The sequence below is a fragment of the Eumetopias jubatus genome, unplaced genomic scaffold (assembly GCF_037043125.1).
Source record: "Eumetopias jubatus isolate StellerSeaLion01/CBP00866 unplaced genomic scaffold, mEumJub1_p1.0 scaffold_4, whole genome shotgun sequence".
Taxonomy (NCBI): domain Eukaryota; kingdom Metazoa; phylum Chordata; class Mammalia; order Carnivora; family Otariidae; genus Eumetopias; species Eumetopias jubatus.
Window position 1 is genome coordinate 98,929,640 of NW_028274810.1, and position 26,990 is coordinate 98,956,629.

Sequence of the window (26,990 nt, forward strand, 5' to 3'; positions counted from 1 at the left end):
AACTTGGAAAGTACATTAAATCATAGGGAGAGGAATCCCCGTCACCTAATAAATCCATATCTATAATCTCATTTCCCTTGTCCTATGTAATACAGTCTGCCAAACTGAAGCTATTCTCTCTGTGTGATATATATCCCTGAAAATGGAGTTACTGTCCTTTCTCATGTACTGTGTTTGAAGGGCACTACTCGTTTGAAAACAAATGGGAAAAACCTGGGATTTCAGCAGAACTTAAATACTTAACGTGAGTTTTTCACTGAGAATGTCTACAGAGGTCCCTCCGTCCTTAGACGGTAGCGAACTCTGTGTTTGCAACATACTCTTGCCGTTTCCGTCTTACAGAGCCGCTGAGGCAGTCCTCGTACTGTTGCTGTGTGGTGTGGGTCCTTCACACACGAGCCTCATACCTGACAACCCTCCTTCCCTGCCGTGATCCCCCAGAGTCCTTTTCCAGTTGGGACTTCTGGCTACCCAGAAAGCCGTTTCTGTTCAGGAGGCTCGAGTTACCAAACAGTTTTTTCCCTTCTAAGTGAAAAAGCGGGAGTGGCTCGGGTAGATCAGGGTCTGTTTTCTCCTTTCCATAGTCTCCTTGCCCACCGAGGGTCAGGACATGGCTGGCATCTTCTAGCAACTTGTCAGCCCCTGTTCAGAATTGGCAGCCAGTCCCCGCTCTCTTGACGCAAATACCCAGCCCAGCTGGGCACTGCGGTTTGCCCCACGGCATTCACTAACTCAAACCCAGCCCCAGCTGTCAGCATCCGACAGGCTGCTGAACCCGGTGAGGATCTTCAAGTCGATCCAGCCAACAGCCGGCAGTGAGCTTGTGCCGCGCGACCCACACAGCCACGTGGAGCATCATGTGTGACCCTGCCGTCTTAGGGCTCCCCTGCAGTAACACGCTAGACAGAGTACCACAGAACAGTGGGGCTTTATGGATTCCCCGCCAGCTTTTTGTTTGTTCTTCCCAGTGGCCGCTTCCCCGGCCCAAACAGGAAACCGTTATGAATAGATTTTCGTATTTGGGCAGAAAGTGAATCAATCATTTGTATTTGCAACCCATGGAGCAATCCGTCCTAGGGTTTTGTAAGTTTGGATCAGAAGCATCTAGCTGTTTGCATGAATGCCTGCTCTCTGACATTTATTTTCTGAAAACCCATTTCTAACATGAGGTATAAGTTGGAGACAGAGGCTTTCCTTATTTGAAGATTTTCTTACATCATCTAAGCTGCCCAAATGTCAGTAAACCCCCACCCCAAATTAAAAAGTTTAGCAAATTAAGAGTGTTTCCCATGCCAGAAGATTATCAGTCCTCCAAACATCCACAACCCTGTGATGTCCTAGATTTTGAATTTCTGAAAGAAGGAAAAGTAAACCCTTGTTTTGAGTACAGCTAAGCCAGTGGAGAAAACCAGGAAGGATGTGGCAGACTAGACCGGTTTTCCTTCTCCAAAAAGCTATTATTCCCTTCTCTGCCCTTCAGCGAATAAAATGACCATAAAAATGGGAATTAACTGAGAAAATCTGGAAAGCCTGTGTTGGACACCTTGCAGTTTTTCCTTTTCTCTATTTTGCTGGTGGTGAAAGAGGGTCAGCTTGATGTTCCTGGGAAAGATGTTTATGAAAAATCAAGCTTATATTCTTGATGAGAAAAGCCAGTGAGCTCTCTCGTAGCCTGAAAAGTTCTCGAAGACTTCACAGTCTGGGGCTGCGCTGCCTCGGGCTGGCACCAAGGACTGGAGGTGTTTGAGCAGCCTGGGGATTACAGAGCAGGGAAGGGCCTCGAGGTGGTCTCTCCTTCTACCCAAATGGCAGTGTCAGGTCTCATTTTCTTGAAAATGTCCCGGTTAGAGAGACTCCTCCTTTCTAATGTATTCCTCTCCGTGCCTGCTCTTAAAACCATCACTGGCGAAATTGGTGAGGGAGAGAAACAACTACCCTCAGAACCAAACTTCCGGTTTATTGAATGAATTCAGCTCAGAAGAACCTGCCTTGTTAAGTTTGTGTACTAAATGGTATTTTACTTCTCCTAAAGTCTTGTAATGCCTCTCAGCTTGCTTTACTATATGCAGCCATTTCATACCTGACTTTGTGTCACTCCAGCCTATTTCTGTCCCAGCTAAAAGCCCACATCCGTCCCAGAAGGTACAACCATCTCTTCCCTAAGCTTCTCATTCGCCACTTCTGCCAAAGAGTGCATTCTGGATGGGTTAGAAGGCATTCTCTCCGGCTCCTCCTAGAGTCTATTATTCATTTATAGCACCCTGCAAAAGAGTCTGTCTCGGCTCCCCCTCAGACTTTGTAGCAAACACCGGTTCTGTGAGCCAGCATGCAAGTTGCAGAGCATGGTGACAATGCCGGCCCAGCCGCAGCTGCCTCAGTTTAGTTGGAGAAACAGACAGCTGAGCTCTAGGACAGTGTGACACGAGGACAGGGGCACAGAGGAGGAGGAGTGCCCAACCCAGATGAGTTTGGGAAGGCCTCCCAAGGGGAGTGATCCCCAGGTCTCAGGGAAAAAGAGGAGGTAGCCAGGGGTGGAAGGGAGCGTCGTGAGCAAGGTGCAGCTTTGTGAAAGAACTTGATTTAGTAGGAAGACACAAGTAGTTGAGCGTGGCTTAAGAGTTGGGAGCAAGGGTCGGGGAGAAGGGGGGCAGTTAAAGCTGAGAGTTGGAGGGGAGCCAGGCCTGAGGGACCTGGGTGTGAGGGGTGTGATTGCTACTCTGGAGACAGAGGCATCTCTGGAAGGAATCTAAGCAGCTTTTACCTCTTGTTGCTCTGTTTTCCTCAGCCTCACTGGGAAAGTGGCTTTTTGTAGTTGGCAAACAAGATTAGAATTTCTTGAAATCTAACGCATTCATATTAAATGCCCTGAAGGGATCATCTGGCTTGAGGATTAAGGAGGCGGTATATGAAGGACTTGAAATAATTGGGTCTAGAATCGGGCAAATCTGGGTTCTAATCCCTTCCCATCACTTGATAGTTATATGACCCTAGGCAAATTACTTCTCTGGGTTTACAGATCTGTGCAGTAGAGATGAAAATCATAACTACTTTACCTCACAGAATTTTTGGTTAAATAAAGCAAAGGATTAAAATAGTTAAGGCATTCTTCAATAAGAAAACTAAATTTGGGGATGCCTGGGTGGCTCAGTAGATTAAGCGTCTGCCTTTGGCTCAGTTCGTGATCCCAGGGTCCTGGGATCGAGCCCCACGTCGGGCTCCCTGCTCAGCGGGGAGCCTGCTTCTCCCTCTACCTGCCACTCCCCCTGCTTGTGCGCACGCTCTCTCTCTCTCTCTCTCTCTCTGGTAAATAAATAAATAAAATCTTTAAAAAAGAAGAAGAAGAAGAAAGAAAACTGAATTTGGAGGAGTTAAACTACTAGAAAACAAAATTTATCATAAAGCTACCGTAAGTAATTAAGGCAGTATGGTGTTGGCATGAGGATAGACTCATAGATAAATGGAGCAGAATCAAATGTCCAGAAACACCCACACATATGTAGACACTTGATTTATGACAAGGGAGCACCACAGAACAGGGAGGAAAGGATAGTCTTTTCAGTAAGTTCTTCCAGGTCAGCTAGGTAGCCTTATGGGGAAAAAGAGGGCTCTTGACCCTTACCTCACACCACACACAAAACTTGAAGTTCAGAGGAGGTTTGAGTTCTACATGTGAAAGGTAAAAACTGAAGCTTCCAGAAGGTAACATAGGATATTATCTTTGACATCTTGGGATAAGCAGAGATTTCTTAAGCAAGATACAAAGAACACTAACCATCCAAAAAACATTATCAAATGCAAAAAAAGGAGTCATCTCTGTTCATTAGAAGACACTATGAAGAGAGTAAAAAGGCAGGAAGAGATCTCCAGTACATACCTCTGTGTACACTGTCTCCAGAGGATATGTAGAACTCTTACCCAACAATTTTTTAAAAGGTAGCCAAGTTAAAGATCAGCAAGAGATGTCAATAGGCACTTACTTCACAAAAGAGGATCTCCACAAGGCCAGTGAACGCATGAAAGGCTGCTCAAGCTAATTAGTCATGATGGCAATTCAAATTAAAACTATCACATGCCACCACTAAACCCCAACTAAAATGGCTACAGTGGAAAACACTGACAGTAGCCAAGTGGGGATTTTCATATACTTCCCACGGAAATGTAAATTGGGAAAATCACTTTGGAGAGCAATTTGTCAGTGTCCTTGAAAGCTGAACAAACCCCATACGGTTCTACTCTAGGTATAGTCCCAACAGAAATGCGAACACACTTGCACCAAAGACATGTACAAGAACGTTCGTAGGAACACCACACTCATACTAGCCAAGAGCCAACAAGCACCTAAATGCCCTTCAGCAGCCAGGTGGATAAGTTGTGGTATATTCATAGAGTGCAGTAGTCTTCAGCAGTAAAAGGGCAAACTCCCATAGCATGCAACAACATAGATGTATCTCCCAACATCATGTTGAGTGTTTAGATGATGTTCAAAAGCTGGCAAAACCAACCAGTTGTGTCAGAAGTCAGATAATTGTTGCCTCTGGAGGTGAGAAGGGAGCCGTGGTCTGGAGAAGCCTCTATTGTGTGTTGTGCTCTCTTTCTGGGTCTGGTAGGCAGCTACCAGGGTATCTTCACTTTGTGATGATTTATCAAGCTGTACCCTACGTATACTTGGGTACATATATGTGTTATACTTCAACTAGGAAGTTGATTCAAAAATACGTAGGGCTCATGAGACAGTAGTGGCAGACACATAGTCAGTGTCTAGTGATTAGTAAGTATTATTATTCAGGGGGGACTGGATGGCGCAGTCGGTTACACATCTGACTCTTGGTTTTGGTTCAGGTCGTGATCTCAGGGTTGTGAGATCAAGCCCCACATCCGGCTCCATGCCGAGTGCGGAGTCTGAGATTCTCTCTCCCTCTCCCTCTGCTCCTCCTGCTTGTTCTCTCTCTCTCTCTCTCTCTCTCAAATAAATCTTTTTTAAAAAAGGTATTATTATTTAGGTATATAATTATCATCTCACCAGAAAAGCCCTCCTTGCCCTCCCAAATCTAAACTAAGCCCCCTACGTTAGTCTCCATCTAAGCGCTCTGTTTTCTTCACGGTATTTACCTTCACAGCACTTATCTTGGGGTTTGTTTTTTTGTTTTGCATATCTACTTAACTGACCTGTAAGCTCTTGGAAAGCAAAGACCTTATCTGTTGTTTACCATTGTAGTTCTAACATCTAGCTCTTAGCACAAAGCCTGAGACCAAAAACGTCCTTCATTGGAACTTGTCAAGTGAAAGAATGAATTCCCAACAGAAGGTTCTCTTTGCCTACATAAACATCTGTCATGGAGACTTAGAGTCTCTCTCCATGGTCATTGGCAGTACTTTGTCATGGTGAGGCCTTCATCATTGGCCACCACATTCTGTCCTGCTCCGAGTCCATTTTTCTTCTGTAGGTCTTAGTCACAGAATCAAAGGCAGTGGAAACTGGAAGCATTGAGATCACTTGGTTCAACCTTGTATTTTAATCAGTAACTGGAGGCAGCCTCCTTACTGTATAATCACTCTGTCTCCCTGGAAACCATTGATTTGTGTCTTACCCCTCTTTCTTTACATTTGAAGATGACCAGCAGGAGGACCACAGAGCATTTGGGGCAGGGTTTTGTCCTGCTCTACCTTGTTGCAGAGGCCTGTGTAACCGGCATATCTGATTACTTCAATCTGCATCAGCCTGTTAGTGAACCATTATCGTGGCCTGGGGGGCCATGTGCAGTAGCTTGTGTTGAAGACAGAACAAAGTAACATTTCCCCATAATTTATCTGGGAACCTGACACATCTTGCTGTCCCCGAAAGAGGATGAAATGCCCATTACGTTGCAATAGCAGAAAGTCACTCTTGCTGGAGACAAGACCCTGTCTGAGGTACAGGATAAGACCACAAGTTCGTACCCAGCTGCCCTGGGACTGCAGAGCTTCCCTTCAGGCCGGACCTCTGCCTCCCTGACTAGGCCGCACTAACGGGAAAAGGGGATTGTAATTCTTTGAGAATGTTTGAGAAATTGAGCCAGTTGCACCAGAGCAACCAGTTAACGGCAAGCGTGCCTGGGCTTTGCAGTCTGCAGGCAAGGGCCTAGAGCGTGTATAAATCCCACTCTGTGTCATCATTCTAAACACATGTTCCCAAAGTGTCACCACTGTGTTGCTTGGAAGTATGAATTTTGCTTTTCCCGTTGTATCCTGGCTTCCAGAAAAGGTGCACAGTCTTGTTCTTTTCGCCTACCTCTGCTGGAAGCAAAAGCACTCTGGCCAGAGGGGTGAGGATTTGCTCAAAGCTCCTCACTTCTCGACAAAAACACATTCCAAGCCTCTGGGCTCATGCTGACTTCAGAAGTGCAGTGTGCCTCTAGGAATCTGTCCCCCCCAGGGGGCAGCTCCATGCAGCAAGACGGTGCATGGACTGGGGAAGCCTCTGTGCGGCCAGAGCGTGAGCACAGACCACATCTCCCGAGCCCTGTGTTTTTCTGTAATGCCCTCTTACATCTGGCCAGACTCAAGAGGTCAGGTCTCGCCAGTCACTGGTAGAGCATACATTTATTTCTGGCTCTTCTGAAGACTTCCTACAGCTTCACTGTACAACAGCTTGTCTTTATAGAGCACCTTCGAAACCCCAAGGAAAGCTGCTTTTCAGCGCAGAAAGCTGGCCATCAGCGAGGAGCGGGACAAAGGGAGGAGTCCTGGGGTTTCTCGTAAAGCTGACCAAAAGGACAGAGGGTCTTTCATTGCAGCCCAAGACCAAAGGAGGAAGCTTGCGGTAGTTCAGTAGTAAACGTCTGTCCCTCCGCTGTGTCTAGCCCACCCTCCGGGATGCCTTTAGATTTAATGGGACCTCTCTTACGGTGAGTTAGAGGAGCTGCTTCTGAGTTCTATGTACCGCTGGGGCCGGGGCGGGCGGGGGTTACTGCTGGCAATTAAACCATGTCCCAGTGCTCCGAAACCTTGAATGACATGCCATATCATGATTCAGAGATGTTAAAGTGCACGTCTTACAACTGATGAAATGCAGCAGGTGCTGGGTTCTGCCCCACACCCGCCTCTGACACAGTTTGTCCAGTGTCGGCTAGCTGTGCTGGTGGCAACCCCGCTGGTCTCTCCAGATTCTTTTGGTCATCTCATAAGCTATGAATCTTGGTAGCCCAATGATAGCGTGTCATGGTCACCTTCTGTCGGCCTGTCCTGACCCAGAAGTAGGCTTATTTTTCTCTTCTCCCTGATTCCAGAATGGGCATCAGCATTTCAACAACGCGGCCTCTCTTCTTAGTGGAGCAGAAGGCCATCTCGCCTCTGCTTACCCCCTTACGAGGGGAGGGCTCAACGCTGCTGGATCCCTAGAAGCCAGCTCGTTTACCTTTCGTGTCCCAGCTTCATGCCCATAAGGGGTGGAGCCAGAGCTCATGGATATCGGGAAGCCAGGAAATCAGGATGTTAGCCAAAATATCCACTCTGCTTGGGAGTCAGGGTAGTTGAAAATGAGCTTTGGGTTCACCCGAGCAGCCCAGCCCACTTTTGTTCGCTCCCTGACAGCTCCTCTTTCTACTCATCTCTCTCAGAGCTCATGATTGCTCTGAGACGCATCCCAAGAAGCGTTAAGGAGGAGAAAAACCTCCAGGCATCACCAGAAAAGGAGCGGTGCTCATTGTTGTAGAATAAAAAGATAATGGACAATTTGTCAAGAAGTGTTGACAAGAAAGATAAAGTTGGAAGTAATTAACTGGCTGACATGCTGGGAGTGATGTGTCTGCCCATGGCTCCCTAAGTCAGCCGGAGCCTTGGAAATGTGACAGCCATTCATCATTTTTACAGCACGCCTCTGACAGGCCCCTGGGTTGGAAACCCGGCCGGCACAAATTGTGTGCCCTGACACTCTGGGGCCACGCGGCCTCACAGTGCCCTACACTGGCTTGTGCTCGGGCACCTGGGCCCCACGTCCAGCCACGGGGGTGCCTGGATGTGATGTGTCAAACAGGACAGTTTGCCTGGCTTCTTGCTGAGCGCTGTTTTTGTCCTCAGGGGATGGGCGCTTTGCTTCCCAGAGCCGGCCTTGCACACTTCTACTGGGCAGGTCACGTATCGCTCGCGGGAGAGCGCTGAGCGCTCCTGAGCAGCGCGCCTAATGCAAGTGCCGCCCGCCATCAGCCGGGAAGGTGCACCTGGGAGACCGGTCACAGGCACGGGAGCCATATAGGCAGGACGAAATCAAGGAGGTTAAAAGTAATTACCAAGACTGGATCAAGTGGGAAATATCTCTGTTATGTGAAAAAACAAAATACAAAATTATATGGATGCTCTGCTCACCACTTATTTATGTAGAATATGCATAGTTGAAAACAATATTTTTAAAAAGGTGGTTAAATTGCAGTGAAGTTGAAGAAGAAGACATACCTCCCCTCTCTAATCTTGGAAAGATAGGATTTTTTGTCTCCCCTGTCCCTAATCTCTGTCCCTACACAGCTATTAGCATTCTGTCTTTTTTTATTCTTGAGAGTTCCTACTTTCTCACACACAGATTTAGCATGTCCTCTAGGTATTGTGACAGACGTACCATTTAAACTGTGACCGAGGGAAAGGGTGAAGACCAAGCAAGAGCTCTTTCCCCTTTAGACACTCTGCACTGAGACATCAGGAACCCATTTGATTGTCCAAGGCAAGCCCCCTCTTCTGCATCAAATCTTTTTTTATCTTGATGCCTTAGGTGCCCTAGGGAGCACCAGGGACACGGAATGTCCCGGCTTTGAAACCTCCTAACGAGGCTGGACTTCCCTTTGTTAATATGTAGGAAAGGAGTGAAGTGACTTTTCCTGAGTTCCTAAAGCAGAAAAGGGAAGTTTGACCCTAAAAGAGCGAGGGGTGCTATTGTCTTCACCTGACTGTGGCTTTCGGTGGATGACTGAGGCCAACTGGCCTGCCTTCACTTTCCTCCTGCGTTTAAGTCATCCCTCGCGGCCTCTCTTCATGTCACACTTCAGATGCTTGCACATTGCCTTCTGTCTTCACGCTCTCCTTTGCTCTTCCGTCACCCTGTTCAGAGGGAGGCTGTCACATCCTTGAGTTCCCCAGAGTCCTAGGGTAATTGCCTGATAAAGACATCGGGGCCCAGCCGGCTTCACATCTTCCTGGCTCTGTGTAGGAATCGAGCCGTTCTGTTTTTAATCATGCTTGGGGCACAGAGCTAAGTCTTGGGGCTCGGAGAAGGGACCGGGAATGGTGTCTGGAGCAGTGACTCCTCTGTAAGAGAAGCAAGATAGACTGCTCGATGCAGTGGTGAGGACCCAAAGCAGTGTCCAGCTTGGCCTCATCTTGGCGGGTCAGGAGCTCCTCGGTCAGACCCTCCAGGGTCCCTGTCAGCTGTGTTGCATGTGTCACCAGCCTAGCGCTAAGGGAATTCAGAGAATTCTTACTTGACAGGGAACCAAATAAAACACAGACTGTGGTCTGCACTAGAAATAGACAGGAGAAAGAAAGCCCAGAGCCATTTGGGAAGCGAGTGCATAATGTTCTCATAAATTCCTGATGGGAGCACTAGGAAAGCCTAAGTGGTCCCCCAGATGTGACCGCAGATGCTCCTTATTTGACTGACTTTCCGACAGGCTCGGGCTTTGCTCTTAATAGCCTATAAAGGTCACTGAGGCACCGAAGCTGAGAGATGAGGTCGATAACCAGATGAGCCATACAAGAAGGAATTAGTTATCAGCCAAATTACTTTGGATTTGATATCAGTCCAGAAGCCTATGGAGCAATGACTTCAAAACCCCTTCAGGAAACAACGGAATTCCTCAGGTCATTTGGATGCCAAGCCAGAAGCCCTCTTACTGCTGTGCTGTGGGTCAGCATTAAGACCTTGAGCAGTTAGCCACTGACCCTTTTGGTCGGCCTCATCCTGCATGTGAAAAGCACTGAGGAAGAGCTTGAAAGGGAGGGTCACAGAGAAGTAAGCAGCACCTCCCCCGCCCCCACCCTAGCTCCTCCGCCGTCGCTCTTGCTGGGGCGCCTGCTGAGGCCACCAGAGATGCTCCTTCGCATCTGAGTCACTTACTCACCCTAGCACTTTCCCTGCTTCTGAAGAGGAATTTTCGGGTGGGGGGTGGGGGGAAAGATGCTTGACGTAATATGTGTGCTAGGGAAGGCATTGAGGCAGTTCCTTGACCTTATTCATTAATTCGGCCCGGCTCTAGAAAGTGTTTCCCTCAGTTGCCAGGAATTTTCCCAGTTTCTGGTTCTCAACTCAGCTTCCCTTAATAAAAATTAAATCTTGGGGTGGGGAAGGGGAGGTGGGGAATGAGCGAAAGTGCTGTAATCGCCTCTTCCCCTCTTGCTGTCCTCCCTCACTGTGTTGGCTCGTCTGTCTCTTCACGGTCCCTGTAGCACCAGGTTCAGTGGTGGGCGCTGGGACTTACTGCACGGAGAGGTCATTTCTGGTTGTTCTGGAGATTCATGTCAGTTCTCAACTGGCTCTTCCTGCTGGAGACGGAGCAGAGTGCAGATAAACCCACCGCCACGTGAAGACAGCTGTGGGATTCAGCATCCACCAGCTCACAAAGCTCTCTTGTCCTGGGGCCTCAGCGCTCGTCCAGAGGAGATGGGAAATCCGTCAACATGTCATTCCAGCACACTGTTCTCTGGGCACGTTGCCGCCTAACCTCCAGCTCCCTCAGCTTGTTTGTTGTGAGATCTTTTTACCTGGACTGATGACAGTGGGGTCTGGTTTGTGTCGTTGAGCCAGGGCTTGGCACGGTTTGCCCTGTTGAAGCCTGCAGCAGTAACAGGGAGAGACTGAGGGGCACACAAGGGAGCGTTTAGAGAATGGCCTATAGAAAACTCCCAGCTGCCCCGTAAAACAAGAGCTCATCATTAAGGGGGCTTTGAGTGAAGGTGATTTCCTCCCACGAGCCACACATACAGTCTTTCCCTTCAGTCTCATAAAACCACATCTGAGTTTAAAAGGGGAATATTTCAGAGGACAGCCGCATGTCACCCAAGTAGGCAGGAGACTGGGCACTTAACTACTGAGTTTCCAACAGACACTTATTTATCCCACACTTTGCAGTCTGGGCTCTGTGAGCCTGGCAGCCTCAAACAGGCTGCCTTGGAAGAGCCCGCTGTGGCCACCTGGCTGGCCGTTTGGTTGGGAGGCTTCAAGGCATAGCAGCAGCTTCTGAAAGGAAAGGAGTAGGGGATGGGAGCTCAGGGGTCAGAGGGGAGTGTCAGCCAGGGCATCCGTGAGGAAGTTAAAATGAAAGCCTGGCAGGGCTGCTTTCTCCTGCACGGCAAATTGTGTGGAGAGAGTTAGCTAATTGATACACGCCACCCAGTTCTTGCTTTCCTTCACTGCATAGCTGTTCGTGCATGCCTGCTGCTGCGAGGGTAGAAGGCTCAGGCACTGTCCCTCCCATTGCAGCGCTTACAGCACACCCTTAGTTACTACTTAAGATCCTTTTTAATGGTACAGTAGCCCGTGACCTGGACCACAGTTGGTTCATATGTAAAATGGGAATATTAATATTAGAGTCTACTTCGTTGAGTTGAGATAGTAATACATATAAGCAGTAAGCCCAGTGCCTGATACATGCAGTAAGCTCTCAGTAAATTTAGGTGTCTTTCTGTAGTTATTATAATACATTGCCGCCCACAGTGGAATGCCAGAAGTCATGGAGGAGGAGAAAAAGTAAAGGTCCCAAACAACCAGGAGTTTTGTTGACCTACCTCTAGAACTTCTGCATGAGCAGCTGCGCCCTCCAGCAGCCTTGGAGCACGCGTGGGAGACTCGGTGGAAGGCAAGAAGAGAGAAGTGGAGCTTGGGGAGAAAGTCCTATCGGAAAATAAAGGGGGAACAGGGAGGAAGAGAGAATAAACGGGGGTAGCAGCTGGGTAACTTAAAACCCCTGCTCTGACGGTCCTCAAGCCCTACTGTAGGTGGGTACCGCCTCCTTCCCTCCAGGTCCTCGATTCAGAGGCCAGGGATTTCATGTTTGAAAGGGACCCTTTCTCCGACTGACCCCACCCCTCTTTCATGGCTGTGTTTTAGTCCGTTTAGTCGAAGTTGTAGTGTTGCAGTGATTGTCCGTACTCTCGGACAGAGCTTACCAGGAGTCTCGTGGCGCACCTCCAGGCTTCCTGGCAGTTGCTAAAGGCCTGGTCTGTGGTTCCCCCAAGGAAGCCAGCCCCTCTCTTTCCTTCTCACTGGGCTCTGTCTGCATCCTCCCTGCCCCCGCCCACATTTAGGTGGGAGGCATCGGGCAGGTGACTTACTTGGACTTTCCCTTAAAGGAGTGGGGGCCGTCTGATGAGTTTGGGTTGTTTTTTTTGTGTGTTTGTTTTTAATTCGCACGCCTAAGTTGGTCTGTCCTTAGAGGAGGGATATCAAAGCTGTAGCAGTATGAAGGTAAAATTCATATTTTTCCCCTGAGGTTCCTAACCACTACTGCCTGATTTTGGTCAGTTTGTTGCAAAGCTCTCCTTTTTATGCATAATGAGTGGGAGAGTGGAGTGGGGAGAGCCTTTTGCTTGTCTCCGGTTTTGTGTTGCTTTGTCCCGAGTGAGGCAAGCTTTGGCAATGTTTATAATTTATTCTTGAAAATAGCATATGCTCCAGAACACAAGACTGGAAGACATTTATTGGAACTCCTGGATTTTTATGTCTGATTCTTAGAGTTAACTTCTTTTGCTTTGGTCAAGGAACACATTGTCTTCCTCACCAGAGCAGTTAATATTTCTACCACGGCCATCCCAGTAATCCACACTGGAACCAAAAAGAATACGTGGACTATATAATTATATACATTTACATATGTTGTTTATGGTCGCACAGCTTATAGGTAGCAGAGCTGGGCCTCCAAGAGTATAAGCCCAAGCTTTCTGGCCCCAACACCCAAAGCTGCTTCGCCTCATACTCACCTTACCGAGGGAGAGTCGCAAGACTGCTTCAGATCATACGGGGACTGTCCCCGTTCATGGTGGGCTTTGGGGAAATTTGCTGCCCTTTTGGGCCTGAGTCTCCCCAGGAGTGAAACAAGACTGACAATACCTTTCCTGCCCACTCTCTCGGGCGTGCGTGAGGTCAAAGGAGTGATAGGTTGGAAAGATTATTTGAAATGTGCTTTGTAAACATGAGGCATTAGATTATTACTTTCACAAATGTTAACTTCTCTGGTTTGACAGATTATGGGCAGTTCCTTCATGGTTTTATTGGAATAAATGTGGTGGAATTTGAATTTTAAAAAATAGTATTTGTCCCAGCAATCTCTTGCCATATTACCACATTAAACCCAAATCCTGGCATTTCCCAAAACCACTTAAAAATTAATTCTAGTCAAGTAGACAGTTTGTACTTAGGGCAGTAAACTGGATCCCATGCTCGTTAGAACAGTCTAGACTCCCAAGCTGGACTGTCAGTTTGCTCCCCACCTGTGAACAGATAACATCACTGTTGGCCCGTGACTTTCTCAGGTCTGCTTCGTCCCTCGTTTCCTTCCTGAACATAAGCGTAGGCTTTGTTGCCATTTCCCCTCGTACGTACGTACGTTCCTGTTGGAACAAGGGTCTCAGCCCTGCCTTGTCCAGCGTCCAGGACCTCTCTGCAGCCTCTCTGGTTAACCAGCTCCAGGCACAGACCATCGCTGCTACTGCTCAGTTGTCCCGATACGTTACAGTCCCCCAGTTGGTCCCGGTGCCACGTGCTGCCCAATGACAGCAGAGTAGTGTGTTGTCAGTGAAAAACATCATTGCGCCAGACGCCAGGCACGTGGTCCTGGGTGGGGTCCGTTTGCTGCCCGCTGCAGAGGGCGGGGGTGGTCCTTGAAGAGGGTCTAAGGAAGCATCCGACTTTGAAGGAAATGGGCTGTCAGGGGAGCAGTCGAGATGGTTGCACAGCCACAGTCCCCGGGGTGCTCTGTCACGAGCGGGGGTGACCCAGCCTCAGCACCACTTCTGTGTCTTATTCCTGAAGGCAACTGATGAGAGGAAATGAGAGTTAGAAGTTCAGAGGGACCTCATCTGGTTGTGTTCTACAGCTGGGCCAATTTGGGACCGAGGGATTGTGGGATTTATTTATTTATTTATTTATTTATTTATTTATTTATTTATTGGTAGATACTTTTTTTTTTTAAGATTTTATTTATTTATTTGACAGAGACAGCAGGAGAGGGAACACAAGCAGGGGGAGTGGGAGAGGGAGAAGCAGGCTTCCCGCTGAGCAGGGAGCCCAATGCAGGACTCGATCCCAGGACCCTGGGACCATGACCTGAGCCGAAGGCAGTCGCTTCCGACAGAGCCACCCAGGGGCCCCGGATTGTAGTTTTTAGAAAACAGACACATGCTGCCTGACTGACAGTATCTGAGTGGAAACCAGTCTGTGTTGGTTGGAGAAAGGGCCCCAGAGTCAGAGAGGCTTCCTGTCTACCAGACGCTGCCCCCTCAAAACCAGGAGTGTGGGATCAAGATGAACTCATCCCTCAGATGAAGTCATTCGGGCTGAGCTTGCTGGGTGGTCATACACAATCAGTGCTGCCTTTCCATCTGCAAAATGCTGTCCCCAACGTGCCGGTGAGCCCTCCGCCTGCAAAGACCCCTGCGCCTCCCACCCTCCGACATGTTGAGTGTAACCCCTCTTCCTTTTGTTTTCCCAGCATTAATAATAAGCTACAGCAACCAGAGGCAGCTGCCGGGGTGTTAGAATATGCCATGAAACACTTTGGAGAGCTGGTAAGTGCCTCGTTCCTTTTAGAAAAGCAAGAGATAGAGACGTGGCTAGGGAGGCACTCGGCCACAACCCTGAGAAAGTTACTCTCCTTTTCTGTTTTTTCCTCAGTCAGTGACGTCCGATGCTGACTTTCCTGTATTGAAGGAGACCATGGCTCTATGAACTATATTCAAACCAAATATAGATCGTGAGGACAGAATCTGATTAAAAGGAGTAGCTGGTATATATCAAACTCCTGGCCTGTGCCTGGCCCTTCTATACTCCATCTCATTCAGTCCTCACGACGGCCCCTTGAGTAAAGGTCTGATTGCTCTCCCATTCTACGGGAAAGGGGCAGGTGGTCCCAACAGAGTAACAGCCTTGCCTGAGCATTCAGTGAATCGGTGAAACCTGGCCGCCCCAGGACTTGAACCCAGGTGGTCTAGCATCATCTGTATAACCCCGACCTGAGTCATTCCGTGTGGTCCGTGGTGCCTAGCGTCGCCACTGGCCCACAGTTAATGCTCAGTACATACGTCAGAAGAAGCCATGGCCAATTCTCCAGAAAACAGCATACTGTAATTTATACGTGCCATTGGGATTGTTCCATTTCATTATTGCTCACATAGCTGCTGCTTCTCCTGCCATCTTTGCCCTATCAGTATTAAAATGTTTCCATTACCCTCTGTGGTCCTGAGAGGGTGCATTGACTTAATCAACTCAGCATTGACTTCCTGGAAGGTCAAGATGTTCTGGGTCCATGTATTTGATGAGGAACCTTTCATTAGTCATGTAGGCCACTTACTCAGATTTGCCAGAATCCAGAGCCCAGTGTGTTAGAGTGAAGAAATTCGGGGCTGCTTCACAGGTTTTTGCCTCACACAGGGGCTAGGAAATTGAACTAAAACTTTTCAGGGAGTATTTTGCTGTCTCGGAGACAGATCTGTAACTAGACCAAGACGGCAACTCTCCCGATGACAGAGCAGAAGGGACTATGTCTCATCCACCTTTGCCACCGTCCTCATTTGTAGAGGGAAGAAAGTCAGCCGAGGGGGCACTTAGCGTAGCCTCCCAGGCAAAGACGCCCCCTCCTTCGATGTCCCTAGAGCTTGGGATGCAGGAAGTGCCCAGAGAAGCAAGGATTCGTGACCATCTGGCATTCAGGTGATCTGCCAGCCAATAGCTTCTACCCAGCGGCTCAGAGGGCCAACCTTCCGTGAAAGTTCCTCCATCTCTAGGTTCTAAAGGTGGCCCTCTGCTCCAGGATTATTGCCAAACCCAGGGTGGATTTTCTCTTATGTTTAGGTAGTTGCAGCTTATTAAGCTTGACAACAGTTTGCCTTTTCTTGGCAGAGCCCGTGCTTTCTCAGCACAGTTTATATAATAGCAATCTCATTAGAATCTTGCGTGATTCATTGCTTAAACCTTATAGTTTCTGCAATCTATTGCAATTCAGAATATCCTGCCCCCCCCCCCGCCTGACCTGCTCCACATGCCGCTCCCTCTGCTTTCTGCTTGTTCGTGCTGAGCCTGTGCCATCCGCCAATCACGAGCCCCTTTCTCTTGCCCACCCAGTGTAGAAACCCAAAATGGGAAAAGACTGGTGTTCCTTTTCAATTTAAGCGTTTTTCATGGGACACTGTCTTCACAGTGACTCTTCTAAAAGACAGTGACTCTTCTACCTTTTCTCTTTCATATTCTTCTCAACAGGCTTGGAAGATGAAGTTTAGGTAGTTTGGCCTTCCACAGAGCCAGATACGCCTGTGTTGGTGAACGCTACCATTCACTGACACTGGGGAAAGAGCCGCTGGGTGGCAGAGGGGATTGGCTGTGCCAAAAACAGACGAGGGGACTTCGGCACGAGTTCACAACCGAAAATAGAAGTGACCTCCTTACAGAGGTTCAGGAAGAAAAGGTCCTTTCAGAGAGCTTAGCGGAGTAGCTGTCAGCATGTATAGTACTCAAATATCAGTTTTATTTAGAAAGGAGCGGAGGGTGATGGGGGAAACTCACGTGGGCCCTGCATTATATCATACAGATTCCACTGCGGAATCATCTTGCCGTTAGAGAAATCCCTGGAGAGCCACTACCCTGACCTGGTAGAGAAATAGCCACTTACTAGGCTGGTGATGGAGAAGCCCAGAAGACAGACGGAGGTGGGGGGTCGGTGGGGGGCAGGCAGAGGCATAAAACAGTCTGTCCCCTGACCACTTAGAGAGCTGGAGTCTGCAGCTTTGAGACTGCAGCCCCTCTTCCTCACGTGGCCAGCACTGCATTTCAGCGTGGCACACCATCTGCCTGGGGAATGGAAACCAGCCTTTGGCCCCTGACACTGGTAAAGCTGCCAAGCGCTGAGCAGGAGGGAACATTGGATGGAAGGAGGAAAGGTTTTCCGAAGAATTTTAAGTGGTAGTGTTATATTGTATTTTAAATCATTATTTCCTGAAAGTTTAAAAACGCAGAGAATCAAGAGCTTTTAAAAAGCGAGTTATTTTCCTCCAGCAACTATGCAGATATGCCTGGTCTTTCCGGCCCCATCAGGAAAGCAGCTGCCATCCCCCTCCTGTGGCCCACCGTCCACACTCTAGCGGATCAAGGCCTTGGCTCCTTGCAGGAGTTCTGGTCGGGGCTTCCTGCTGTCCCAAATCATTTCCCCTGTCGTTGCATCCCCACATGCTGGAGCTGTGGGGACACGGCCTTCCATCTGCTCTCCGATTATCATTCCAGGATCGTTCTGTCCACGTGCCAAGTCCCCCGGCATTCACACCACCACCAAATATACCTCCAGATATTCTGAAGTTCTTTGCATCCAAAGCCAAGCCGTACAGGGATAGGTGAAGCATCTAGCGCCTTAGGAAAGGCAGTGTGTGGATTACAGAACGCACCCCCACGTCCTCCATGCCCACAGCCCACCGCAGTCCTCTTTCTTCTCCCCTTGGCAGGAGATCCAGGCCACCTGGTACGAGAAACTGCACGAGTGGGAGGACGCGCTCGTGGCCTACGATAAGAAGATGGACACCAACAAGGATGACCCGGAGCTGATGCTGGGCCGCATGCGCTGCCTCGAGGCCCTGGGGGAATGGTGAGCCGCCGCGGCCCGGTGGCCAAGGGGCTGCCAGAGGCGTCCTTGCTGGGGCTTTAGGGGGTTTGAAGGGCTTCCCCCATGCAGAGTTCTCACCTAAGACACTCATTTTGGTTTCACCTGGTATTTTCCTGTTAATCATCTACCACTTTGGGGTTTGGGGGTTTGTTTTTGTTTTTTCACATTTAGACTTTGTAATGCTCTAGGACGGGACAGGCTCAGGTGAGCCCCTGGGATCAACAGGGGCTGCTTCTGTCTGCCTCTTGACCAACAGCTAGGAGGACCTCAGGTTCTTAGTCTGTAGCCTCAGTGTTCTCTTTTCTTTATTAGCTCTTGCTAATGATTTTGGAAAAGAAGAACAAATCACTGCCCTCTCCAGATGCTTCATCTTTATGGAATGCTTACTACATGCCCAGCCCTCCACAAGGCTCCAGAGATTAGAAAGACAAGAAAAAAAGGCCTTCCTCCATCGTGAGGCTCATGAGACAAGCACACTGCAGATAGTTATTCAGGCTAGAGTATACAGTGACAATGGTCGGAGCAGACAACTTTGAAAGGCCACCAGAGGGAGCGGGATGGCCTTGCCATTCTCCCTGGAGGAAGGACTAAGGCTGGGGGACAGCTGAAGGAGATGGGAATGGGGTACCCCAGGTAGAAGCAACAGTAATGCTTAGCTGAGAACACTTGCCGAGGTCTTGGTCTGGGGAGTTTTGGGGGGGCGTTGAAGGAAAAATGGCCCCTATTCTGTTCGCCAGCATCTAGTGCAGTTTTTGAAATAGTTGAAACGAAGTGCCATAGTACCATGGTGAAATATTTTACAGTTTCAAATAGTTAACATGCCATACTGCCTGCCCATGAGTAGATTATCCAGACTTTCTCTGAGACATGAGACCAAAGGTCCCCCTGTTTATCCATTCAGACAGTAATTACTGAGCCCTCATTCATGGCCAGTACCTGCACCAGGCCCCAAGGACACAGCAGGGTACAAGGCGGACACCACCTCTGCCTTCCCAGAGCTTATAGGCCAGACAGCTGGGCTGCTGTGATACAGAGTGAATGCAGTCAAAAAGAGGAAGTGCAGGGGGCTGTGGGAAATAGGAAGGGGCCCTAATCCAGGTTTAGAAGACTTCCAGGAGGAAGTGATACCTAACTTGAATGGGTGCAGTGAGAAGGAGCGAGCACACAGTGTGTTCAGCGTTTGGAAAGCTCGGTGTGGCTTGGAGGGTCAGGTGTGGTGTGGAAAGGTAGAAGGTGAGACAGGAGAGGTAGCTAGGACCCAGATGGTGTGGGGCTTATACTCCCAAGTGAGGAGTTGGGGCTACTGACAGGCCACCCAAGGACTTGGAGGGCCGTGGTTGGCAGGTTTGCTTTATACGCAAAACCCTTTTGGGAGCAAAGTCAGAGAGTGGATTGAAGGGAGACCAGAGAAGGGACGGCATGACCACTTGAGAGGCCGCCCAAGGGGAGAGGATGGTGGTGGAGAGGGACGGGGTGGAGAGAAGGGGCTGGATCCCAGGCTGTGTAGGAGGTGGTGTTGACAGGATTTAGAGGCTGATTAGAGGTGGAAGTGAGAGCGGAAGGAATTACAGTTCTGGTTTTCAGAATAAAGCAAGGCTGGAACCATCAACCTAAAGCCTAAGGTTCCCCTGAAAGCAGGCCTCCAAGGAGCCATCTGGGGGAGGCAGAATTCCACAGACCTGCACCCTCCCATTTGGATCTGTGTTCGGGACTTTTTTTTTTTTTTTTTAAGATTTTATTTATTTATTTGGCAGAGAGAGACACAGTGAGAGAAGGAACACAAGCAGGGGGAGTGAGAGAGGGAGAAGCAGGCTTCCCGCGGAGCAGGGAGCCCGATGCGGGACTCGATCCCAGGACCCTGGGGTCATGACCTGAGCCAAAGGCAGACGCTTAACCAACTGAGCCACCCAGGCGCCCGTTAATCTACGTTCTTGTATTCATTTTTTATTTTTAAAGCATTATTTTTTAGAAAAGGTAATGTGCACATGGCACAAAATTCACTAGTACAAAACAGTGTCAGAACTAGGCAAACCAAGTCTTCTCCTTGTCCCCCAGCCCCCCAGCCACTGAGACCGGGTCTCCGTGTAGACAGCGATGGTCTGTGCACCCGTATACATTGTGGTGGTGAACTCTGTACACCGTTTGCACCTTATTTTCTCAGAACGTGTGTAAGCCACCCTTCACATCACTGCCTACAGGTGCTGCCTCACTTTCTGAAGGGCCGCATAATGTTCCATTGGATTAGTCAACCTCAGGCTATCTAAATAGGCAACTTTAGATTTGTTTTGCAATTCTATACCTTGGACAGTTATTATTGGGGGAAAAAAAAAATCAAAGGAAGTCTTCTAAAAAGAACGTTCTCCCACTACACATTTTTTCTGTACCTAATTATAGAGATTCTTTGGTAAATGATTGCTATTTTTGTTTCTTAATATAAAGTTGTTACTGTATTTCTAAGATAAAAGATGTAATTGTACTGCATGAAAATTTAATGTCAACGATTTTAGCTTTAGGCATTGGATCACATATATACAAATAATAGTCTAAAATTACTTGAAATTGGCTTGTCTGGCTTAACCATTATTAGGGAGATTCAAGTGCCATTATTTATTTCTGTAATTAGCATTCCATACTTCTTCACCTCCATGAGGAAGCATATCCTATCAAATCTACCTCATTAGTTTGTACAACTAAGATTTTTAAGTTTTGTTTTTGTTTTTTGATGTCCAACAGGTATCTAAAACTGTACTGTAGCCACTAGCCAAGTGTAGCTATTTAAAATTAAGTAAAATTAATAATTCAAGTCACACTAGCCACATTTCAAGTACTCAGTAGCCACATGTGGGTAGCAGGTACCGCTTTGGATAGTGCAGATACAGAACATTTTCATCACTCTCAAAACTTCTATTGGACAGTACTAATCTAAAGCAGAAGAGTAGTGGGTTGAGAATTAGCCACATTATTTCAAAAACAATTTTTTTCCATTTTCAGATCGGTTATCATGCAACCATGTTATTAAGAGAAAGATAAAAAAAACAAGGTGTAAACATTCTTAAAATTCAACTCTAACCAATTCCTAAAATGTTTTAGTGTCTCCCCGTTGCCCTTGGATTTACATGTAAATGTTACAGCCTACATCCAGGCCTTTGGTATTGTGACTCCAGCCCACTTGTCAGTGAACTTTACCTCACAATCCGAACTCGGGCCAAACTTCACTCTTGTCCAAACCCCACAGAATTTGTTGCGTTTGTTCATTCGCTTTCCTGAAGTGCCCACCTCCTCCTCTGCTCCTTTTTCCACTTTTGGACACTCTCCCCACCTTTCAGAGTCCACCTGTACTGTTGCTTCCTCCTTGAGGCCTCTCCAAGGCCCTCCCTCACTTCAGGAATTAGAGACAAGCACTTCCTTCCACGGGTTACATAGGGATAGTTTGGGTGTATTGAAGAGACTTTTGATGTCTAATCAAAACGTAGTGACTTTTGATGTCTAATCAAAACTTTGTGACTGTCTAATCCCCTGTGACACTCAGGGGAGTTGACCCTGTGAAGTCGACACAGCCTGTCTGAGGGGTCCCAAGAGCAAGTAATCTGGGTCTCCTGCCGTGGCAGGACTCGGCCCCCTCTACCTCTGCTCTCTTGGATTCATTCCAGTTTCATAATTACCTATAAAGTGTAAGTGGCTGGTGATGCTGACCAGGGGATTTAGAAATGCAGCAGACTGAAAGAGATTTTAAAAAGAGATGAAAGAAGCAGAATTCTTTTCCTGATCGTCTGCAGGATTCTTATATGGTTTGTTCAGTCAGTTCTCTTGAGTGTGCAATTTTTTAAAATGGCTTTCACTTTAAGTATATATCCGGAATATGCCTGACTGAGGCCAGTTGTCAGCAGAGGTGGCATCCGCAGTGATCAGGGGTTACCAGTGAGCTGAGAATGTACCGCATTCCCCAGGAAGCTAACTACAAGAGCTGTCCGCCCCCCCAGCTCCATGGCACACACAGCCACACCTGCTGCCACGGTGAATGTAAGTCAGCCTCCTCCCCACACTGCTCCGTAACACGGCCTCTGGGTCCTGGAGAACAGATTGCTCAGGAGAGCATAGGCAGCCAACCACTTAGGTGTTCCACAGGAAAGAATGTTCTCTGAGCTTCTTGCTGCTGTACTAGGCGGGAAAGTCAAAGTCTTGGAGGGCGGGCCTTCTGCCCAGTGTTCCCTTGTGTGTTGTGAGAGGTGTCAGAAAACAGCCTTGGAGCGCTTGGGTGGCTCAGTTGGTTAAGCGGCTGCCTTTGGCTCAGGTCATGATCCTGGTGTCCTGGGATCGAGCCCCATGTTGGGCTCCTTCCTTAGCGGGGAGCCTGCTTCTCCCTCTCCCTCTGCCTGCTGCTTCCCCTGCTTGTGCTCTCCCTCTCTCTATCTCTGTCAAATAAATAAATAAAATCTTAAAAAAAAAGAAAAAACAGAACCTAGTGTTTGCCCCACGAACAGTCTCATATTTTTTTATTTATTTGATTTTGTGTTTTCCTCCTGCCTTTGAGAATTAGGATTCAGTATATTCTGTGTTCTTATTGCTAACGAGTGCTTTTGGGAAAGGAACCCGCTTCTGTGTGTCCTGGCAGCTCTTGCCATAGCTGTGGCCTGAAGGCGGTGCCTGTGTCTCCTGTCAGGGGACCGCGTTTCCAGGGTGCTGCTCCTCTCCTGCTCCCTGTTTTGTCGTTTAAGGTCACGGGTTGTGGTGTTTCATACTGAACTCTCTCCCTGCCTCTAGATGAAAAGCAAAGCCAAATCCCCAGACCCATGGCCCAGAACTGGATGGTCCTCACAGAAGACTAGAGATGCTGAGTTGCCTGTGGCCACCAGCTATCCACATTTGAAACCTAGGGTTGGAAGGACCATTCGGTGATCAGGTAGCTTTCTCCCCTACGTCCAGGAGGGACTCCAGCAAAAATCGGCTGCTGAGCCAGTGGTTCTCAAATTGTGGCCCCCGGGCCACGGTAGCAGCATCACCAAGAAATTTGTTAGACACGTACATTCTTAACCCCATTGCAGACCTCCTGAGTCAGAAACTCAAGGGGTGACACCCAGCAATCCATTTGAAGGAGCCTCCAGGGGATTGTGATGCACGGGCAGTGTGAGAACCGCTGGTCTTGGGTCAGCCCTCCCAGGGCCAGTAGTGGAAGGTTTCTGGGTGTGGATGGCAGGAAACCAACATCCCACTTTATCCTGCTTCATCACTTAGCTTCAGTAGGTGCATAGGGCATGAAGGCTGCCCACTTCCTCTTCCTCTTTTTGATCTGAGCTGTGTGTTGAACTAAAATGTTGTGTCCCTGGCTCTCTTGATCATGCGCCAGAGAGACGGTGAGGTTAATGACTGCCTTTGACACAATGCTGGATCACGGCCCTGAGCAGTCATCCTAGATGTGGTCGCCAGCCCACTTCTCGGTGAGCTCCGCCTAGAGCCCTTCAGCACCACCCAACCTCGGCATCTTTGTCACGTGCGGTGCAGCTCACGTCCCACACGGCTTCTGAGCTGGGCCACTTGGAACTTGTACCTTTTCTCTTGACTCCACTGCCAAGACCAAGTTAAAACATCCTTTAAAAAAAAAAAAAATTCCTGCAGCATCTCTTTCAGAAAGCAGAGAAGATTAGAGCCTCCTAGCTGAGTCTCAAAGCTCACAGAAAAACAGGCTCCTGTTCACCCACTAGCAAGGTCTCATCTCCTTCCATTCAGAAGGGGAACGTGGAAGGCAACAGCGTCAACAGTCAACAGGACATCTTTCTTGAGAGGCCGTCGACGTTGTCTGTGTATTGAAGTCTGGGGAGCACCGTTCAGATCTCAATTTTCCTAGCCCTAACCCACACTCACGGTAGTTTTGCAAAATTTGAGAGTGAGCATCTGGATTTCTGGGGGTGTGACCATGGTAGAGCCTTCTTCCTTCTGTGCTGGCTGATTTCATTTGAGTCTCATCCCAGAATGCAGCCGTGCGTATCACACTTTTAAAAGCCTGTTCTCCCTACAGCTTTGAGCCCAAAATGAATGTGTCCAGATGTGTCTCTTCAGATTGCTTTCTCTGTAGGCCTGCTTGGGGGACAGAGCCCACAGTTCCTTGGCATAGGACAGAGGCTATTTAATATTTATGAAGAGGGCCAGATGTTCAGGACATTTCAGATCACACAGAGTTAGACACAGTCCCTGTCTTTGATAAAGCCACTCGCAGACAAATTGTGAGCCACGAGGCCATAGAAACAACAAATCACTGACCACTTCTTCTGTATCTTAGGACCCAGTCAAAAATGCTTTTAATATAAAGGTTCCCAGTTCCAGGCAGGCCCCTGTCATCCAGTCTTTGTGTAGCCCCAGCTTTAGCCAAGGGACTAGAGAGGAAAATGAGCAGGTTATGGAGGTGATTTCACTTAACCCAACTGTATGGTTCTTCTCCTTCAGGGGGCAGCTCCACCAGCAGTGCTGTGAAAAGTGGACCCTGGTTAATGATGAGACCCAAGCCAAGATGGCCCGCATGGCTGCTGCAGCTGCATGGGGTTTAGGTGAGGCTTCCCTCGCAGGCACCCCGGTCAAGGTAGGGAGAGGGAGGGTGGGGGCTCGCATTTGAAAAGGAAGGTACTGTGGCTCCGGGTAGAGACGTCAGGTCCACAAAAGCGTCCAGAAATCTGTATCCACATGTACTTCTCCCACCTCTCCCTTCTACCTGATGACCATGAGTAACTTGTTAGACTCAGGTAAAAATGGCCCTTCCTGGGGAAGCCAAGGAAACTGGTGAGCAAGCATCAAAACCAAGATATTTAATGAGGTTTGTTTGGTATTGTTTATGTTAAACAAATTACTGGTTCATTTTTCTCTCATATAAATAAAATCTAGAAGTAGAAATTTCCAGCCTGGTGTCCTGGTTCCACTGTCATTAGCCTCTCTCCATATTTTCTGCTTTGCGTGAGGGCTCCATTTTTGAGTCTACTTCATAATCCGGTATGGCTGCTGGAGCTCCACCCATCATGTCTGTACCCCTAGCAGAAATAGGACAACTTTCTGTCCCCTTTTATTTCCTAACTGTTATTGTAGAACTTTACTAAAACAAGAAAGTGAAGAGAATAGTATAATGAATCCCCATATGCCCTCACCTTCTCCAACAGTTATTATAAAAATTTTGACAGTTTTGTATTTTCTCTTCTCCTTGCTGCCCAATGCTCACCCCCCTTACTCCGACTCCCTGAGTATTTTAAGGCAGAGATTTCCTTTTAGTCCCCACAGACACGTGTAGATTTCTGACACCAGGCCCCAGCTGGGAGAGGATTACTGTCTATTCCAGAGATGTTCTCAGTAAGAGGGGAAAGAATCCACAGGCTGTCCCAAGTGAAAAGCTTTACCTATGGAGTCCAGAAGAAGGTTACATAACCTTCTACTGCCATTCCATCCCTCTTGAGTCACAGAGCTTATATCCTTCCCATTCATGAGCTCTGGGCTGGATCCAGAACATTTTTCAAAAACAAATTGCTTCCTGAGGAGTCATCGTTTGCCATTTGCTCTTGCCCAGAGGCATAGAAAATGAATGAGCCGATGGTCTGGAGTGAAAGGCAGGAAAATGCCTTGTAAAATCAGCTGCCCTGCAGTTTGCAGCTAATGAAGCTGCTATCTTTTCTGCAGATGGCCTTGGAAATGTTGGCATGTGATACATGCTCACCCCATCAGGGGAAGTGAACATCTCTTCTCGGATGCAGCCATTTCCCCCGTCTGCCCTGACACAGAGACTACTATGCTAGGACCTAGCCCATCTTTCTGTTACAAGAACCTCTTAAAATATTTATCTCCTCCCTCCTGAGGCACAGGTACTGCCAGAGTGAGGCGGGCAAACTATTTGTCTAATCCTGCCCTGTGTCTGGGTAATGGCCACTTCCAATTGTTTAGGGGAAAATGTAATTTCCAACGTACCATTGAACTGTAAGCTGCTTTGCTAGTAGGGAAGAAAGCCATTCCATCTCACCTAGGGAAACCAGAGAGAGTTCTCTGGGTTAATGAGGTGCTACATTAAAGCCTCTTGACTTGTAGGCTTTGCACTCACTCGGTTTCTCCCATCGATCACAGAACTCCCTGGGGCAGCAATGGAGTCCTGTGTTTGGAAGACAGATGTGGCTTTGTTTGTTAAATTGGCTCACTCAACCCCGTAGAGTATAGAGAGTCTCTATGGGGTTTTGATACATCAGGCATAAGTTTGTCTTGTTTGAAGCCCAAGCTAAATGCAAGTAACAATGACAAGGCCTATTTGAGATGCTGCCCTAGCCCAGCAAGCTGACCCCCCCCAATGCTTTTCTGTGTGTGTGTGTGTGTGTGTGTGTGTGTGTGTGTGTGTGTAGGTCAGTGGGACAGCATGGAGGAGTACACCTGTATGATCCCTCGGGACACCCACGATGGGGCATTTTACAGAGCCGTGCTGGCACTGCATCAGGACCTCTTCTCCTTGGCACAACAGGTAAAAACTTACGTGGACTCAGACCATCTAGCAAAGAAAAGATGATAATGTGTGCCCTGTCAGTTCCTAGGCACGCAATGCCTGTAGAAAGGGACTAACGTACTTCCGCTCTAATGTTCGGCCCTGTGAGCTGATGGGAATCTAGGCTTTGGAGCAGAATACTCAGAAGAAGACTTCCAGCACATTGGCCAGGGCCACTTTCTGCTCTGAGAGGGACCAAGGTGTTGGGGAACTTACCATTTACGTTGTTCTGCAATGAACTTCTCGGGTCATCATTGCTCTGCTCACTTTGCTAGCATTCCTCGTAGTAGAGAGAAACCTTCTATCTCACCTGAGGAGGATGGGGACAGCAGCAGTCCCCGCCCTGCAGCAGGGATCAGTCACGAGCCCCTTCTGGCTGTGCCAGGAGTGTCACACAGTGATGACCTTCCAGAAAAGCTAGCATCAGATTTGAAAAATCCTATGCTGGCCTGCAGAATAAAAGAATGAAGTGATCACATCCTGACAGGCACTGGACTGTCTTGGATGGGGTGCTGGGGTAAGTGACCTGAGCACCTAAGGGATGGGGACGCCATCCTCACTCTCAAACATTCGAGAAAGAAAAGCTCCACGTGCAGGGTGTTTAGTTGATGAAACGGAAGACTCAAGCTGCAGCCCCGCGGCCATCCTCCAAGCTGGGATTTTACAGGACCAGAACT

At 48.3% G+C, this 26,990-nt stretch overlaps 1 protein-coding gene across 3 annotated transcripts in view; it reads left to right on the forward strand.

The window, feature by feature from the left end:
- Positions 1–26,990, forward strand: part of MTOR (mechanistic target of rapamycin kinase) — a 124,111-nt gene that overhangs the window by 65,493 nt on the left and 31,628 nt on the right. For all 3 annotated transcript variants that reach the window (XM_028108223.1, XM_028108225.1, XM_028108224.2), the window contains 4 exons: positions 14,667–14,742; positions 17,662–17,801; positions 24,258–24,358; positions 26,177–26,292. In XM_028108223.1, the coding sequence (XP_027964024.1) occupies positions 14,667–14,742; positions 17,662–17,801; positions 24,258–24,358; positions 26,177–26,292 (433 nt within the window). The remainder of the gene's footprint in view (positions 1–14,666; positions 14,743–17,661; positions 17,802–24,257; positions 24,359–26,176; positions 26,293–26,990) is intronic.